The 17,294-nt window shown below is 42.2% G+C and overlaps 1 protein-coding gene across 3 annotated transcripts; it reads right to left on the bottom strand.

The window, feature by feature from the left end:
• Nucleotides 1-57: 57 nt before the first annotated feature.
• On the bottom strand, nucleotides 58-15,085 carry miga1 (mitoguardin 1). Of its 3 annotated transcripts, none has more exons than XM_063218950.1 (16): nucleotides 14,968-15,085; nucleotides 14,028-14,201; nucleotides 11,441-11,609; nucleotides 11,172-11,302; nucleotides 10,832-10,967; nucleotides 10,441-10,577; nucleotides 8,868-8,988; nucleotides 7,082-7,182; nucleotides 5,135-5,265; nucleotides 4,244-4,316; nucleotides 3,836-3,922; nucleotides 3,377-3,475; nucleotides 2,585-2,719; nucleotides 2,432-2,485; nucleotides 1,793-1,909; nucleotides 58-1,364 (listed from the first exon to the last, which is right to left on the bottom strand). In XM_063218950.1, the coding sequence occupies exons 2-16, from the start codon at nucleotides 14,121-14,123 to the stop codon at nucleotides 1,146-1,148; spliced, it is 1,806 nt and encodes a 601-aa protein (XP_063075020.1). In that variant the 5' UTR covers nucleotides 14,124-14,201; nucleotides 14,968-15,085; the 3' UTR covers nucleotides 58-1,145. The 3 variants fall into 3 exon arrangements, with proteins under 3 accessions (XP_063075020.1, XP_063075021.1, XP_063075022.1); XM_063218951.1 differs by having other exon boundaries at nucleotides 11,172-11,299; XM_063218952.1 differs by lacking the exons at nucleotides 14,028-14,201; nucleotides 14,968-15,085 and adding an exon at nucleotides 12,319-12,473.
• Between the last annotated feature and the right edge of the window lie 2,209 nt (nucleotides 15,086-17,294).

The raw sequence follows: 17,294 nt of genomic DNA, 5'->3' as shown, positions 1-17,294 counted from the left end.
TAATTGCAGATGTGGCCAATGTGAGATAATGGTACATGTTTAAGAAACACTCTAAAGTAACTTCAAATGGCCCTTTTATTAAAACATAATTCATATTGGTGCACAAGTTGATGTTGCAATTCACTGATGTTAGTGAAATGATCTTAATTATAAAAAATAAATGCCATAAAACAAGACCCATGTTGCCGGATTTTGAACTTGTATGAGTTCACTTGAGAGACCCACAAAAATATATTCTGGGTTTATCTTTATTTAATGTTCACTCAAAACCAGTCCCTTTTTGATGTGCCAAGGAAGACGAATGATTGGTAACAGTTTAGACCTGCCATTGTACAGACAGGATAACACTAAAGGTTACTGTCAGTAAGGCTGAAACACTTTAACATTCACAACAGCCCAAACACTAGGGACAACACAGGGCGAGTAAAGAATGCTCAGCAGATGGGAGATCCATTAGCCATGAGGCCTTGTGCGTGTCTCAGCACTTACAGATGGGCAACAGGCTCATGTTCACTGGCACAGACTTGTCAAACAAGGCATTTCACGTGTACATAATCTACTTAATGAATGAAGCCACTCAAGACTAGCCTTGTCAGGAATCCCTTCACAATACATAGTATCATTACTCCTACAAGAAGTCAGCCAGCCCCACTTAATACTGTTGGGCCACCCAAACATCCTGCCCTGCCGTTCTTGTAAATACGGTTTCAGCGTGATTTGAACAAGGCTAAAAAAAACAAAATGCAATAAATAATGTTGAATAAATCGTATTTGCGCTTGAGGTCACAAGTACCGACCCGGACACTGCTGTGCAATACAAACTGGCTGCTGAATGTGTCTACCTCTCGAGAAGGCACAGCAATGACACCAGTTTTTAGATTTAACAATAAACAACTGCATTGAAATGGCACCACAAAGAGTACATGAGGACAGTATTGCAACTAGACTTACAGGTGACCAAATGGTGCTCAGTCAGATAATGATGGTCTAACAAATCAAGCAGCATTTACACTAATAACAGCCAGGACAACACTGCACCAAAGAAGCATAAATCCATTTTTTCCTCTTCCTTCAGTTAGTGTAGTAGACTTTGAACGACGTTTAGGCTACATGTGTGGATGGATGGAGAGTCCTGTGGTGTGTTATTATTGCACTCTGGCCTCCAGCATGGCATTGGGCACGAGGTGAAGCTGTGGTGTGATGCAGCCATTGAGGTGGCGGAAAGAGTCGGCGCCCAGGTAGGCCAGGAGCAGCTCGCAGCGCCGGTGCAGCAGGTGAAGCACATCCTCCGCCAGCGTCTCCACGCAGCTGTAGCGCACCTTCTCAAGGTCAAAGATGTCCTTCAGGAAGTACAGCACCTGATCCTGTCAGGAGATACAAGGAGAAAGGGGTTTTAATCTGGTAAATTGGCATGTAATGATCACAGAGCATTTGCTGGTGGTGAAAAATAAAAACGCCATCAAGCCTAAGTTGAAATATTTTATAAATAGCTGTTCATTCGTCCAGTGAAATGTCTTTCATGCACAGCTTTGCCTGTGTGTGAAGTACAGTTGTGCTGAGAATAATACCAGTGCCTTTACCAAAGTGAGTAAATGTCAAGATTCTTCTAATATTATAAAATGTAATTATTTTCCCCAATTTTCTTGTTTTGAAACAGAATATGCTATGAATGAGCAGTGTCCAATGCATTTTTGCTCATCAAAATACAAACTATTGGACGACTTGACATTTTCTCAACTTCATAAAGACACTGCTATTATTTAGAGGACAACTGTAGTTATTGCAATATTACCTTGAAGAAACAGCAGAAGTCGTGCAAGGTGGTCCTGGGGCCCAGGAAGCCCCATGCCAGGACGGGACTAATCTGCTCACAGACGGTGTAGAAGTGTGCAATGAAACCATCCTGCATCTGGCAGGGGAAAGGGAACAACATGGGAGGTGTATTTGTTATAGTGTTGCCATCTCTGTCTAACAAAAAAAATTGAAATTTCAAACTCAATCAACCTATTTGTTTCTATGCTATTGTCATCCATTTAGTGACCAGGGAAGGTTTTTTTTTTCCTGGGACAGACCATTACAAACAAGAAAAAGCATGAAAAACTGGGACAGGTGATAACACTAATTTTTCAGCATTCACTTTGTGCTGTGTAGTAGACGAGTGAAATGTACATCATGGCGCATTTCTCAAAACTCTTGTGTGTGCACTTCTAAGTGTATCAGCCTAATTAGTCACGCCCAGTGATTGGATACTCTTTGGCGAACTCGGAGGAGTATCCAATCATGGGGCGTGACTAATAGAGAGTATCCAATCACTGGGCGTGACTAATTAGGTTGATACACTTGGAAGTGCGTGCACTAGACTAGTGAAATGTACATCATGTCAAAAATCTGAGATGCTGGTTTCATCTGCATCTGAAAGATGACAACGCACCTTCATATGCTGCCTCTTCTGTTTAAGCACTGACCAGCAACTCGAAGCCACAGCCTGTTAGAAGACAGAGAGGATAAGGATTGGTAATTCTATGGCATCATGTAAATGGCTTGGCAAGACACCTAAAGTGTACTGTTGATGTGATGAGCTTACCGTCTCTTTGAAGGAGCTGTTTAGCCAACGATTGTTCACAACATTCTGGATGGAAATAGGCGGATTCTCCAGGTCCTCAAAAGAATCCATGAGGATGAAATCCAACACGATGTCATAGAAGTTCAAATGCCTGACCTACAAAAACAAAGTAACACAGTGACTAGAAGTAGGACAACTGCATACAGATGTGGATTGGTGACGTGAGCTATGGAATTTATTTGCATTCCCAAGCAAAGTAGTGGTATTGTGTGAAATTCCTGAGCAGCTTTATTTTGCATTTTTTAGAGGTCTTTCTAAATGATGAATCCAGAAATCATGTTACAATTGGCCAGGCACTACAACCACTCACAGTGGGTATGTGTCTTTCGCGCCTTAATTGAGCCCACAAGATTAGACAGTTCCCAAGAAAATGAAAACATATTAACCAACATCATGGACACTGGACAGAGAACGTCCTAACTTAAGACTTGACTTCATTCATCTCAATACACCTAACCACAGGTAATACAGGCTAGTCCATGAGCCTGACATAGGAGCAGTTTCCACGTAGCAGGATATTTTTATATCTGGATATTTTTTTCTCCTGGTTACATTGGTTTTGGCCTTCCGTTTCCACGTAGCAGATATTTAAAATCCAGATACATAAAAGCAGGCTTTAGTATCCTATTTGGGAGGCTGAAATGCATTTGTTACAATGGAGTATTTACACCTAAACAGGATTAAAAAAAAACCCTGCTAAAAAATATCCTGCTACGTGGAAACAGCACCTTAAAAACAGCCAGCTATACTCACGCCTCGGGTTGCCAGCTCCACCTCAGTGTTTCCCCAGTGGTCTGTCTTTTCCAAGAAAGAGATCATCTCCTCAAACACCTCTTCAAACCTCTTGGGGCTCTGCAGAAGAAAACACACAGGTGTGCCTTAGGAAGGTGTTGGCATTGATCAGGAATTAGGAGGACGTTTTGGGTAGGGTGCGCACATCCAATGTCTTCCAGACATCCAAACTTGTTGCAGGTGCTAGACAAAAGTGTCAGACAGTTGAAGAAGGTAGGTATGCACCCTGCGGAATAAGCTCCAAAAAATAAAGTTTATTACATTAAAACAGCCTTAAAAATATGCCTTATGCCTGACGAGGATCCAGGGTGATCGAAATGTTGCCGTTTTAATTTTCTGCAGTTAATTCCGCACTGTGCAGACCTAACATATTTGCAGAAACACACACGCACGCACAGAGAGAGCACAAGAGAGACTAACTTTGCGAGCCTTGACGATGATGGAGGAGAGGATCTTCTTTCCCGTATCAGCCAGGAAGTGTCTGGTCGCCCTCTCACACAGGATGAGCTGTGATGGAAGTAAAGGATGGCAGGTGTCATGCAGGGTTGCCAGAAGAGGCTGATGATGATTCCAGCCCAAAAAAGGCTCAAAACCTGAAAGCACTGAATCCTGCACAATTCTATACATTTCTATGGCCAAAAATTGGACGGGTTTTCTTGCAAAATGCCATTTTTACCAGCAGACGGCCATCCAAAACAGGCCAATTGGGCGGGAAACCGCCCAATCTGGCAACACTGAAGTCAGGCACAATATAACTGACAGGTTTCTATGGTCTTATGAAATAAGTATACAAATAAAGCAACTTACAATAAAACCATGAAAGCATACCTGACATGCCTGACGCACACAGTGCAGTTTAGCCAGGAAGTCTGTATCACCAAGGCATTCCAGCAGCTCCGTCCTGGAGAACACACAATCCATAAGGACAGCAATAGTAGTGAGCCTTAAAGTTACCGCGCTAACATAAGATAAGTCATACATTCGACACTCAATCATCTCTCAGATATGACCTGACTAGATATCCTACACACTGGATATATTTGAAAATGAAACCACCACAAAAATGTTCAGGTATTCTCCAAACATATCAACTACACTGTCAAATAACCATGATCTGCCAGTCTGCAAACTGTGTTCATTGCTTTTAGTGTGAGGCTGCCCGGTCATGCAAACACAATTTTTTTTAGACAGCCAGCGTGTAAACCCAGATAAATTGTATATTTTCTTGATTTTACATGGTTGATTTGGCCTGACTCCACTTTCTTACCACCCTTTTTCTCTGGTGGTTTGTGCTGCCTCTGCGCGTTTAAAACTGCACTGCTGAGGTTTCCAGACAATTTTGGTGAGGGCAGATCATTTTTGAATCGGTTGTAGCAAATATTACAAAGACAGATTTTCATTTCCTGACCTCAGCAGAGTGTATGTGATCTAAATTATTTCCAACATTTATTGTTCAAGAATTGTTTCTGTCGGGATTAAAAATACTACTTCTTTCTATCTGTAGCTACACTGTTGATGATGCACACAAGATGTGGTGGTCAATACCTGAACTGTACAATTAACTGGGTAGTCCTTGTGATTTTGGCTACATTACACATATAATGTACATCAGTGTTTGTGAGGTTCGCACCAATGATACAGTAGGTCAGTATATTCTAAGCCCCATCTTGATCAACATTTCATATTTGCATCTGCAAAGGCTGTGCCTTCCCAGGATACCTGAGGACTCTGCAGGAGATCTTGCCGTCCTCGGCCATCTGCAGTGCCTCCTCATAGAAGGGATAGTGGCAGAGAGTTCCCAGGGTGTAGGCATTCCTTAGCTCTCTGTGCTCCGAGAGAGAGAGGGAGAGCTGAGAGAGAGAGAGAGAGAGAGAGAGAGAGAGAGAGAGAGAGAGAGAGAGAGAGAGAGAGAGAGAGAAAGAAGCAAACACAAAGATGAAACAAAGCAGGATATGAGTAATATAAGACTGATCTCATTTGTAGTTTTCATGTGTGGTATACTGTCACTTGACGGTGCAGGGAAGACAGGATTTCCAGCTATGTGAGATTGTACACAGCAGGAATCAAATGCCTAGTGTTATCAGGAGAACACATTTGTCCACTGAGATATGACAAGTCTAATATAGATACACTATGGCACAACACCTGCCACTGTAGGTGTAACTTATGAACAGAAACAAAGCAGCTATTCTAGGAGTATTGTGGAACAGTAGCCACAGCATGAGCACACACTGCTGTGGCGTGTGCTACATGACCAGCCAGTCCCAGTAGAACAGCATTAGTTACAGGTCACCTTCATTGAGGACGGCCAGAACCACATTGGATATTATTAGCCTGAATCGCAGAGCACGCATATGCCTATGGAAAGGCTGTAGAGATCGATCTCTGTCATAACAACATCAACACTGATGAACAACGAACATAATATTAACAGTTGTGAACTCTCAGTTGTGAACTCTCAACTGACATGTACAATATGAGTGACCCTTCAGTAATACTGTACACAGAGTAACAGACTGTAGCGTAGCGGAGGCTCAAATCTCAAAGCTGGTACATGTGCACCGAAAACATGTAGGCATGTGCTGAAGCTATTAATAGTCCCCTTGCAGTTCTCCACTCTGGCAATGACCCAGTTTCTCCCCGACACTCAAGTGCACCCCACCAGGTCGGAGTGGAAACAGCCATGCTGAGTCCCACTAGAGTCACACCACAGGCAGGCTCCTGAGCCCCCGAAACACGGTGCGACTTGATTAACTTCACATGTGTGGAGCACATGCACATAGAACAAAAGCATGGCAGGGTACTGCAAAATTACTGCCAGCTATTCCTTTCTCACTTTATCCGATGCATGTCTACACACTGAAACTGCATCGCAAGACCTTGCTAACGTGATCAAGCAGGCTCCTCAGCCCCCCAAACACGGTTTGACTTGATTAACTTGACACGTGTGGAGCAAATACACACATAAACCAATGTTGCTCAGTTTAACAAAAGCATGTCTGGGTACTGCAAAATGACTGTAAGCTATTCCTATTCCTTTCTCACTTTATTCAATGAATGTCAACACACTCTCACTGCATCGCGCAAGACCTTACTAACGTGATCAAGTTGTAATCATGATGGTGGCAGTGAGCCAGAGCTAGAGATTGGCATTGGCTTTGGCACCACAGAGTTGTTGAGGCGTCTGAGGTCGTCTGCATGGGGCAAGGCGCAGGCTGATTACAGGTGGATGACCTACGCTAATGGGCACAGACGGACATGAGGCTGGCGGCCAGACAGCTTTCTGCCTTCAGTCTTCCTAAAGATTATCTGATGATTTACGAGCCCCACAGCACAGGCACTGGTTTCGTGTCTAACCCAGGGCATTCCTAACGCTTGCCGGGCAGCCATCTCCTCGGACACAAACTCTTTGGTTAGGAACTTAAAAGCACCTATGCTTCTGTGTGTAACCCCAACTGATCATTTGTTACTACTATATGGTAATTAAATATCAATGTGTTGCTAACATTCTGTTCGCTTACTGGCTTGTTGGTTAATTTATTTATTCTGTGGGCAAATATGGTATGGTACAATTGCACAAGCTATTGCTGCTGACATGTTGAGATGATTTCAATTTTTTTGGTTAAGGGTTTGGTGTAAAGTTGGATGCTGAGTTAACATTCTCACCTCGGCAGCAGACACAAAGGAGTCGGTGGAGGCTATGCTCATGGTATCCCTCAGGATGGAATCATCCAGATCATCTCTGCTGGAGAGGTCCGTGTGTTTGTCTGGCAGAGAGTCAGGCATTACAGTTAGGCAGTTAATCATGGACAACCAAACACACACAATCACACATGCCCGTTGCAAAACAAAACCGGTTTATTTATAGCACAGATAAACATGTTTTTTTTTTGCTTTTGATATGTCAATGTAACTACGTGCTGAAAACCTCATGCCTTCTCTAGTTACGTGTTCACATGTTATGGGGTGTCTATGTACGCAGTGGGAGGTTCTCGAATTCTAAATGTGGGGTCTTGAATTCACAAAGCCAGTCTTGGGAGCCAAATGCTAAGCAGGTCTTAGAATAGACACGACAGGACAGAAATCAAATTCGAGGGGCCTGTCCATGTATTCGTGTATGACATGACAAGTCAATGCTGTGGCTGCAGGGTCCAAGCTACAGAGAAGCAAACTTCTAAGATTACATTGTACTAAATATCTTAATATAATTATTGTTAAAACATGTACTAATCCAAATCGGAACTGACACAAGGTGGTCTTTTATTAGGGCCACGGACGGTACAAGCCACCAAGGAGAAGGTCTGGTACAAAAAAATAGCAATAAGGGCTTTGCCAAACCAATTAAGTCCACTTGTATTTCCACTGGTGAGGTACATCAGCTTTTTGCTGTATGGGGTTTAGCTCGCTAGTGCTAACAAACCTCACAGGGATTGATGAGATCTCTTTGGAAACCTTTCTGCCCAAAACATCACTTTAGCAGTGCTCTCCTACCAGATAATCACTGCCTTTGCATTCTAAGAAACTCAAATCTCTGCTGCTTCACACATGGACCTTATTCGTCAAACCCAGTGAAGCGTAAGAGGTAAAAGTATAAGCCATCTAAGGTAACGGCTTTGCAATGCCCCACTGCTGATCTCTACGGCCAACGTGCAACTTTTTTTTTTAGGTCCAGTGAGGACAGTGGAGCTACTATACTGGCCATGGTGGTACTGGCAATGAGCAGGGAAGAGAACCCCTCTGGTGGAACTGGAAGAGGGAATACCAGAGATACTGTTGCTTGTTAGATCACCTCTGGGAATACCCACTCATCTACTGGTGGAACTGGGAGAGAGAATACCCACTAATCTACTATGACATTCAAGCCCAAATATTCCACAAGGAATAATGAGGGGTTGCCGCTGGCAACAGCTGGTGCAGCAGACGGCATGAATGTGGCTTAACTGCAGCATGGTTGATAGTGGTGGAAAACCACTCTTTTCCCCACTGTTTCCCATAGATAGACTACACAGCATTGTCATTTACAAGAATTGCACAGATACATTTTATTTAGCCTGGAGGCCTCCTAATGTAAGACAAAAAAATAGTGTTCATATTTGATGTGATACTAGAATGCTTAATGGAAACAACTGTTATGTGCTACTTTGATCAAAACAAACGGCAAAAACACATCTCTGGAGAACTGCACAAATGCCAAACATTGAGGGAAATTGCCAAGAAAGACATTTGATGTAATCCCATGCAATACCCTTACTGCCAAATTATTTAGTGTGAGAGAAACACATTGTTTGAAGTGGCCCATCACTGCTCATTAGCAATTTGCAATTCCATAAATACAGCTAGCATATTCCAAACTGTTACAAAAAAACAACAAGATTTGAAATTGCACCATTTTATCCGTGAGTGGTGTATGTGTGTGCTTATGGGAAAGACAGTGACAGAGTCCCTCACTCACCATTGCTAGCATGTGATGAGGGATCCGAGACACCCAATGATCCCTCAAACTGTTCCTGTAGCCGGTATGCCCTCTGCAGCAACGACTCCAGCTTGTGAACGAACTCTGCACTGATGATGTCCTGAACCAAACACATACACAGTAAATTTGCCAGTGTTAATTTTGCAGTGTTAAGGCTTATTAACACTATTGGAGTAATTCCAACACCAAATGGAGTGAGACGCTCTCCAGTGTCAGTGACAAATGAAGTTGTTAAATTGTGTGGAGTTAGAAGTACTCCAGAGAGCCCCCGCCTCCTCGAGGTGATGGAGTTTGTCTGCGCCATTGTATGCTCCCCGAAACTGCTTTACTCTTTATAGTGTTAGCTTAACACTATAAATCTAACATCAGTGTTTAACACTGATCTGGAGCAGGACCAAATAGACACTAGAACAGTGTTAATTTTAACTCTTTAAGTGTTATTTTAACACTACAAAATTTACTGTGTATGCACAGGGGGACCACACACATACACACAAGCACACACACACATTAGGGAAGTTTGAGCTGTTTGTGCTGGGCGCTTAAGTTTAACTCTGTTAAATTATTTTACAGCAATACCAAGGCCAATTGGACACTAGTTCTTTGTACAGGGTGCATTTGGGTGCAGTGTACATATACAAACATTTAAAAAGTTATCAATATCGGGGGCGCTGTGGTGCAGCGCGCTAAGCCCCCCACATTTGGGCTTTCATGCCCAGCCTATGGGGACTCAAATTCGAGTCATTTCCCAATCCTTCCCCATCTCTCTCTCCCACTCTCTCTCCCACTCATTTCCTGTCAGCATCTCATACTATCCTGTCAATAAAGGCATAAAAAGCCCCTAAAAAATATTTCTAAAGTTATCAATATCAATGACATTTTATATGAGATTTCTGAAATACACTATGCCTTGAAATGTTCTGTCAGAACCTACCTTCATTTACAGTCTACTGAGCTTTTGGATTTCCAGTTCCTATTTATACATGTTAAAGTGAATTAACTTAATCTCAAAAGTGGCACAGAAGCTTAAACTACCTTGACCTGGCAAGATGGTATACAAAACGTGATACTCTCAAGGGAAAGCCCCATAACATATGCAAAAGCTTATACGTATATGCACACGTCGTGTAGGATGTTATACATTGGTAATAAGCTTGTCCTGTATGAGTTCCCACAGTGGTGAATGATATGGTTAGTTTTCACATGCAGGGTCATTTAAGGTTACGCTCCCTCCAAAGCCATCGACTCTGCAGTCGAGGGTACTATTTAAATCGGTCTTGGGCTTAGGGCAGAGGAAATCACTTGTAAGCGGCAGTTTAGAGTCCAAGTGGCGTGCACTAATCCTCTGTTTGGGAAGTGCCAACGCTTGCCTCTCTAAACATTGGCAATATCCAGAAGCACGTGGCAATTGCTTGCCGTGGTCCAAGTTTTTGATGAAAATGGGCTTCCTACAGCATGTAGCTCAGTTCGCAAAGACCAGTGACGAAATGGCTAAACAGCATAATCAGGCAAACCCAGTTAGAACAAAGTCAGACGTTTGGTAAGTGCCTACCTCCATGCTCTCCTCTGCGATAGCGTCACCGGCACCCAGCTTCACCGAGGCGCAGCTGACTTCGTCGTCTGCCTCGCGGCTGCGGAAGGTGAGGGCCTGCTCCCAGCGTCTCAGGGCCTCCTCAAACAGTTCCATGCCTGTGGCCCCATGCCAAAACAGAGACAGGTGTAAAAACTTAAATGCTCATGACTTATAAAAAAAGACAACCACTGGAAGTCTAACATATTGAGGTTAGAATATTTTCCCAACACCAACTGAACCTAAATGTTCTCACTTTGTCCAAGTTCAAGGCCTCTCTCCATTTCACTGTCTCTTGATAAATCTATCACTAGTCACACACACATGCTATGTAAAGATGCATATTCAATTACAAATTCAAATACAAACTTACCCATCAAGTAAAGATTTTCTGGGGTGGTGACTGGGATGTTGACCATGCTACAGAGGTCTGGGTCTTCTGCACTTCTATCCCAACATCCAGAGCTGTTGGCACAGGTGCAGCTGCTGGACGAGTTCATGCTTTTGACCTGCAGGCGCAAATGTAAACAATTTGTACTGATAGCAGACACTGTAGCTACAATTACACTTTATCCTGATACTATATTGCAACACAAACTAAAGGCTGCAAAACTGCACCGTACAACAAAAGTGGATCAGCAGATAAACCTTGCTAAGCTGAAGAGAAACAGTATTTTACACACATTGCCTTGAGCTGACAAACGGGTATTTACCGAGGCTAGGCTCTGCAAGGAGCCAGAGAGCTTGCTGTAGAGGGTGCCACCAGGAATAACATTACAGGTGTAGCAGCCTTTGGAGTTAAGAGGCAGGGTGAGGTCCTGTTGGTTACTTGCTGCTGTGCCTACTGAACACAAGAAAGGTAAATTGCTTCAGTAAGGAGAGGCTTAAATCCATTTTTACAGAATAAAAAATATCAAATGTCCAAGCACAAAAAAGTCAAACAATATCAAACTGTCTTCATTCATGGCAGATATGCAGTCACCTTTCTGTGAGGGAGTGACAAGGAGGAAGTCAAATTCTTTTGGTTCCCATGGTGACTGGGTCTTTTTCTTCCCCTTCCTCCTTTTGAAGTGTCGGGCGAGGAAGAGGAGGGAGACGGCACCAAAGGCTGTGGCAACAACCAGCTTTTTGGCCCCAGGACTGACATTCACCTGTGGGGAGGATCAGACATGCTCCCGATGAGGGAAGAACCGGAGGGACAAAAATAATCTTGGCAAGAAAGATATAAATTAAGCTTAACAGACACTTACATTAACAGTGTAAGAAGCCCATCATCTACAATATGTTATTGAAGTGGTGCTTATTGTGGCAATCGATAGTCTATATTTTTTAGAGCATACTAAAATAGATTGACATGCTCTATTCACCTGAAACATATTATCATGTTGTATCAGATCTACTGCAACTCTATTTTAGGTGTATTCATTTTGCATGTCGCATCCCATCTCTTTGACTGAGCATGATCACACTTTCATTACACATGCTTATTACATTCAAATTAAACGAGAAAATGTATTAGACTAAAAAGCAGGCTTTTCACTTGAGACCTTTTTTGTGTGCCACTTCTGCAGACAGGTATACAGTGAGTATACAGGATATACAGTATATACATTATATACAGTATATACAGTAAGAGCCTTGTTAAGTCTACAAAAAACTATCCTGTTTCTACTGTCTGAACGCAATGTCTCCTGGCAAAGGTTAGTTTAATGCTTTGTCTTTTTAATTGGTCCCATGAAAGTTCAGTTGGCTCTTTAATTAAATGCCAATATTTGACAATAATTTACAGAAAGACTTGATTTCAGACACACGAAACAGATGCACAGAAACAAAGCAAATCATAAAAGACACCCCTCCTACCAGTTCAACAAATATGACATCCTTGGAAAGAGTCTCACAACCAGCTGCGATCCCTGAGTCCATGCCAGCTAGTCCAGATCATTTACAAACCCACCGTAATGGCCTGTAATGTGCACTGTACAGGTGGAATACCATCACACACCGCCACCTCACTCTCCGACTGCTCTGACTAACTGGCTCTACTTAATCTGGTCTTCACATGCCAACCACTCTCCCCAGGGCCGGATTAATGCACAGGCTAGATAAGGCTGCAGCCTAGGGCCCCCCCACCTGCCAGGGGGCCCCTGATTTACTGCATAGCAACGACAGGGAGATAGAGCAATGATTCGTAATGTGCCTGTTATAGACGAAATATTCAACACCTAGTAAAAAAGTAAATGAAGATAAAAGAAGTGTGCATATCCCTGCCAACAGCGGGAGATGTGGAGTGAGAGGAATGCATGGGCCTGATTCAGAAAGGTCTCGTCCCTTCTCCTCCCCGGAGGAGAAGAATACCTCGCACTATTCAATACTGTTTGTGCCGACTGCTGGTCTAAATAAATAGTAATACTATTCTAATAATATAATAATACTCATAACTATGTTGTACAATTACAGGCTGGGCAACAGAAGGGGATATGGGACCAGCTGGGTTTTGGTGCGTCAACTGAATGATGAATGAGTAGCCTCAAAGTCTCTGGTAGCCTTTACCCTAACCTAGTGGCCCATATTTTTTTCCACTTTCCTAATACTGTATAACTTAGGCCTCTTTATATATCAGTAAATGTAGGCTAATAAGCTTACTTGATTTGTACTGCAACAAAGAGATATTATATTAGGCCTGTATTTATTATAGACTAATTTATAAAATGTCCCCTTTTTTCGAAATCATTGTCCTAATATGCACTCTGCTTTATTTGTCTATTATTTTTCAGGTCAAAGTTAAGTGGCATATCACTGTTTTTCCCTTCCAAAAAAATACATAAATAATCGTTTGATAATTGACTATTCGGAAAAAAATTGTTGATAGACTAATCGGGAGAAAAATAATCGTTAGGGCCAGCCCTGATTGACCAAAAGTTAAAAGAAAATGCAGAATTGTGACCATATGCAATATTGAGTACAGTTGGTAGACATATCCTTCATACCCAGGTTGTAATTATGACAAAGTCCATGTAAAATTACCTTGAATTCTGTCCTCAGGAGCCCCCACAGCAACCCGTAGCCTAGGGACCCAAGGCCATCTTAATCCGGCCCTGACTCTCCCTGTGATGCAACTCACTAGAGCTACCGGTACTCTACTTAACAATCAATCACTGGGTGCAGAGCTAGTACTACTCTTACATAACCTGGTGTTGGCATGAGCAACACAAACAGTAGAGCCGGCCAACTAAACACTGTCCAGTTCGCCCAGGCACAGTGGTGACCTTCATCAATAAAGTGCTTGTCCGCATAGACAAGCGTACTGCCTGCAGGGCATGCGTGTGCTTCTACACAGCTACACATTAAGGAGAGTAACAACTAGTGAAGCACCACTTAGTGTGCCTGGCTGGGATGAGAGCAGTGGAGAGCGCAAAAGAGGGAATTACTTACATGCACAGTTTGTGTAGAGACAGTGCAAGTGAATCCACACACAAGAATAAGTATCTGAAATGTGTTGTTTGATGGTAATATAAAAAGAGCCGTTTTTTTAATGAAGTTTGTAGTGTAGACAACAGGATTCTTATTACCTCAGACATTGAGTTGCAGAAGGAGAGGGAAAGGTCCACCACACGCAAGGCCGCCGCCTTGAGTGACAGTGGAGAGTGGAGCGCGTCATCTGTCATTGTGGCAATCTATCCATAATCCAGTTGATAAAGGGCTTAACCTGTGGCCATCTTCGTCTGGCAGTGATGGATGTTTAACTGTTAAAAAGGTCAGAAAATGATCAGAGTTAATACGTTATTTTATTTATGAATGATTGTCTGATGTCACTCCAGTTTACTATACTACACCTCTAAGTCTTTGTAAAAGGGGTCTCACTCACATCATCCAATTACTGTATTAACGTGCACAAGACAGCCCCACATGATTAAGCGTTGCGCATGACTGACACTACCTAGCTCTCCAAGACACAGGCGTATTGGGCACATAGGCCTAAAACTACTGTCCATTCCATGCTATACAAATGTCAACAATCCACTCAAAGACAGCCTATTGAAATACTGCAACCAACCAGCAAATCTCCTTAATATACGTTGAAACTGGCAAACCATTACAAATATTGCTAGCAGCCACAGTTGCTATTCCAATTACATTGTTATTACAAGGTAACAACATTTGCCATGTCTTTTCTTGGTGGTCTGCTTGTGTTTGACATTCCTCCACATGATCAGATACGCTGCCTGCTGCTGCTAGGACGTGTATGAAAACTAAGGGTCAATAATATGTACTTAGCTTGCGACAGATTGTTTTTGTTTACTGTAAAAACTGATGACAATGTTATCTAAACCGTGCTGTCAGAAACATTGTTGAAACGTGTCCCTTCAATCTGCTGATAGCTTGGAAACGACCAAGGGCTAAAGCAGCTGAAAAAGGCTAGATTAGCGAACTGTCTAATGTTCTGTCAGTGATTGTGCGTCTTATGATGCCTATGACAATATGCATTCGCATAATTACTACTTCTTGTACCTTATCTTGGCAAAAGGATCATCGTCGTCGCCACTCTGTGACCGCGGAGCGCAAACACCTGGTTAAAATCTCAAATGTCTGATGAGTCCTGTCTGGCTTTGATTTTGTCGTAGAAGACTGTGAGCAGCCAGCTAGGTAATACGTGTGGGCATGCAAGCTTCAACGTCAAGCATGCCAGCATTTCCTGTCTCTACTTTCTAAAATAAAAGCCCTATGAATGTAAAACGTGAACGCGCTATTGGGCTATGGCAACACAAATCAATTACTTTATTACAAAATAATATCAATAATTTTATACCTTGATTAATGTATACCTGTAGACATATTATAACATGGTCTCTTTCACAATTACAGTGACTCTACCGCATGAATTTTCATTTTTGGGAGTTTTTTTTTTTTTTTTAACTCATTTTTGGGGTTGACTCATTGGTTTAACTCATTTTAGGGTTAACGGTATGTTGCCTCAAGGCAACCCTGCATTAAAGGCACAAAAACGTCAAGGTTTTTTAGTAGGCCTATTTGATATATTACTGGAACAAGGATAATACACAATTCGTTCCATGTTTTGACTCTTTTTGATCAATTGACTGAATAAATGACATTTAAATGACCAAAACAATAAATTACTATCACATTGCTTATTAGAAAACTAATAGACAGAAGATATAACACCACTCAAAAAAATGCTGAGGCTCGCTTTCTTCTGACACACCTTTATCTGTTTGAATTCCAGTCTCTTTCCTGAACAGAAGCATCAGGTAGCACCTTGTCTCTAGAAAAAAGAGGTATCGCACACAAATAGTCTTTCTTGAGGTGCTGGCTTCCTGAGCATACAAATGTTAAAGAAAATGGAAAGAATGGCGCACACTCTGCTCCATTTTTTATTGGTGAAGTGACGTTTCGGCCGTCTGGCCTTCTTCAAACTTACCTTTTTAAGTTTGAGTTTTTCAAACTTATCACTTATAAGTTTGAAGAAGGCCAGACGGCCGAAACGACACTTCACCAATAAAACATGGCGCAGAGTGTGCGGCATTCTTTCCATTTTCTTTAGCACCTTGTCTTTACCCACACATACTCGCATAGAGTTTACACACTGGTAATACTTGCATTTATACACGCACACATATACACAAGCTCACACATGCTCCGAACTGACTCCTGACCCCAGATCCCTGACCCCTAAAATATTGCAAACATAGTAAAACTTTAAAAATCCTCATTACATTGTATGCATTGTGGAACTTTCAGATGGCGTTGCCCCAGGCGAGTAAGTAAGTAGGCCTAAGTAAGTAGGCCTAAGTTTTATTTCTAAAGCATATTTAAAACAGTACAAAACTGACCAAAGTGATGCACAGAGGCTGAATAAAAATAGCTAAATAAATAAAGAAAAAAAGCATATTACCGGTAGTAGCACATAGCATTCCAATAAACACACAGAAAAAGCATCTGCATACAGTGTACAGTTGCAGCAGGCTCAGCCAAAGCTGTCAGCGGCCCTGGCTGCACTATTGGCCTGCACTAAAATGACACAAGGAATGTTAAAATATATTGCCACTGTCTATGTCGAACCATTCCAGAAATATATTTTCATCTCAATAGTTTTGCTATAAAATAGCCTGGCAAGTTTAAGCTGGGACAGACAGAGCACCTTTCAAAATCCTGAATGCGGGAGACAAAACCTGCTTAATCCAACACATAGCAATAACAACCTAAATGCAGCATCACATGCCAAGTGCGAGGAATTTGCTAGATTTTTTAATAAAAAGATTGCCGACATTAGAGAAGGCATCCAAGGTGGAAACGCAGCAACCTCTGTCGCCCACTCAGGCGATACACCGAGGGGAGGGTTAAACCCCCCTAGGAGACCTGAGAGCTTCCAAAAGTTTTGTCCAATTACAGAGGACGACCTCTGTAAAATAGTCAGGGAAAGTAAGCAGTCTACCTGCAGCCTTGACGCGATCCCCACATATCTGCTAAAAAACGTACTTGGTTGCTTAGCAGCACCTTTACTGCAAATTGTTAACACCTCTATGCTTACAGGCATTTTTCCAAGCTCATTCAAAACAGCCATGGTAAAGCCACTCCTAAAAAAGACAAATTTAGATCAGAATTCTTTAAACAACTACCGACCTATATCAAAACCTCCCCTTTATAAGCAAAGGTACTAGAAAAAGTTGTATTTAAACAGCTTAATCAACATCTGGCTGGGAATGATATCTTGGAAAAATTCCAATCAGGCTTTAGAGCCAACCATAGCACCGAAACAGCACTAACCAAAATAATAAGTGATCTTAGGCTCAACACTGCCGCAAACAAAGTTTCAGCAC

Source organism: Engraulis encrasicolus, chromosome 16 (genome assembly GCF_034702125.1).
Source record: "Engraulis encrasicolus isolate BLACKSEA-1 chromosome 16, IST_EnEncr_1.0, whole genome shotgun sequence".
Classification (NCBI taxonomy): Eukaryota; Metazoa; Chordata; class Actinopteri; order Clupeiformes; family Engraulidae; genus Engraulis; species Engraulis encrasicolus.
Note: the sequence above shows the minus strand (reverse complement) of the source record. Positions and strands in the feature narration are given on the sequence as shown.

What these genes read in the sequence shown, in the direction of transcription:
- miga1 (XM_063218950.1), bottom strand. Translation starts at nt 14,123, where the DNA reads ATGACAGATGACGCGCTCCACTCTCCACTGTCACTCAAGGCGGCGGCC. An exon ending in AGAAAATCTTTACTTGATGG is followed by an intron (nt 10,578 to 10,831) that starts GTAAGTTTGTAT and finishes ATGGGGCCACAG; the next exon opens with GCATGGAACTGTTTGAGGAG. An exon ending in TCATCGTCAAGGCTCGCAAA is followed by an intron (nt 3,476 to 3,835) that starts GTTAGTCTCTCT and finishes TTTCTTCTGCAG; the next exon opens with AGCCCCAAGAGGTTTGAAGA.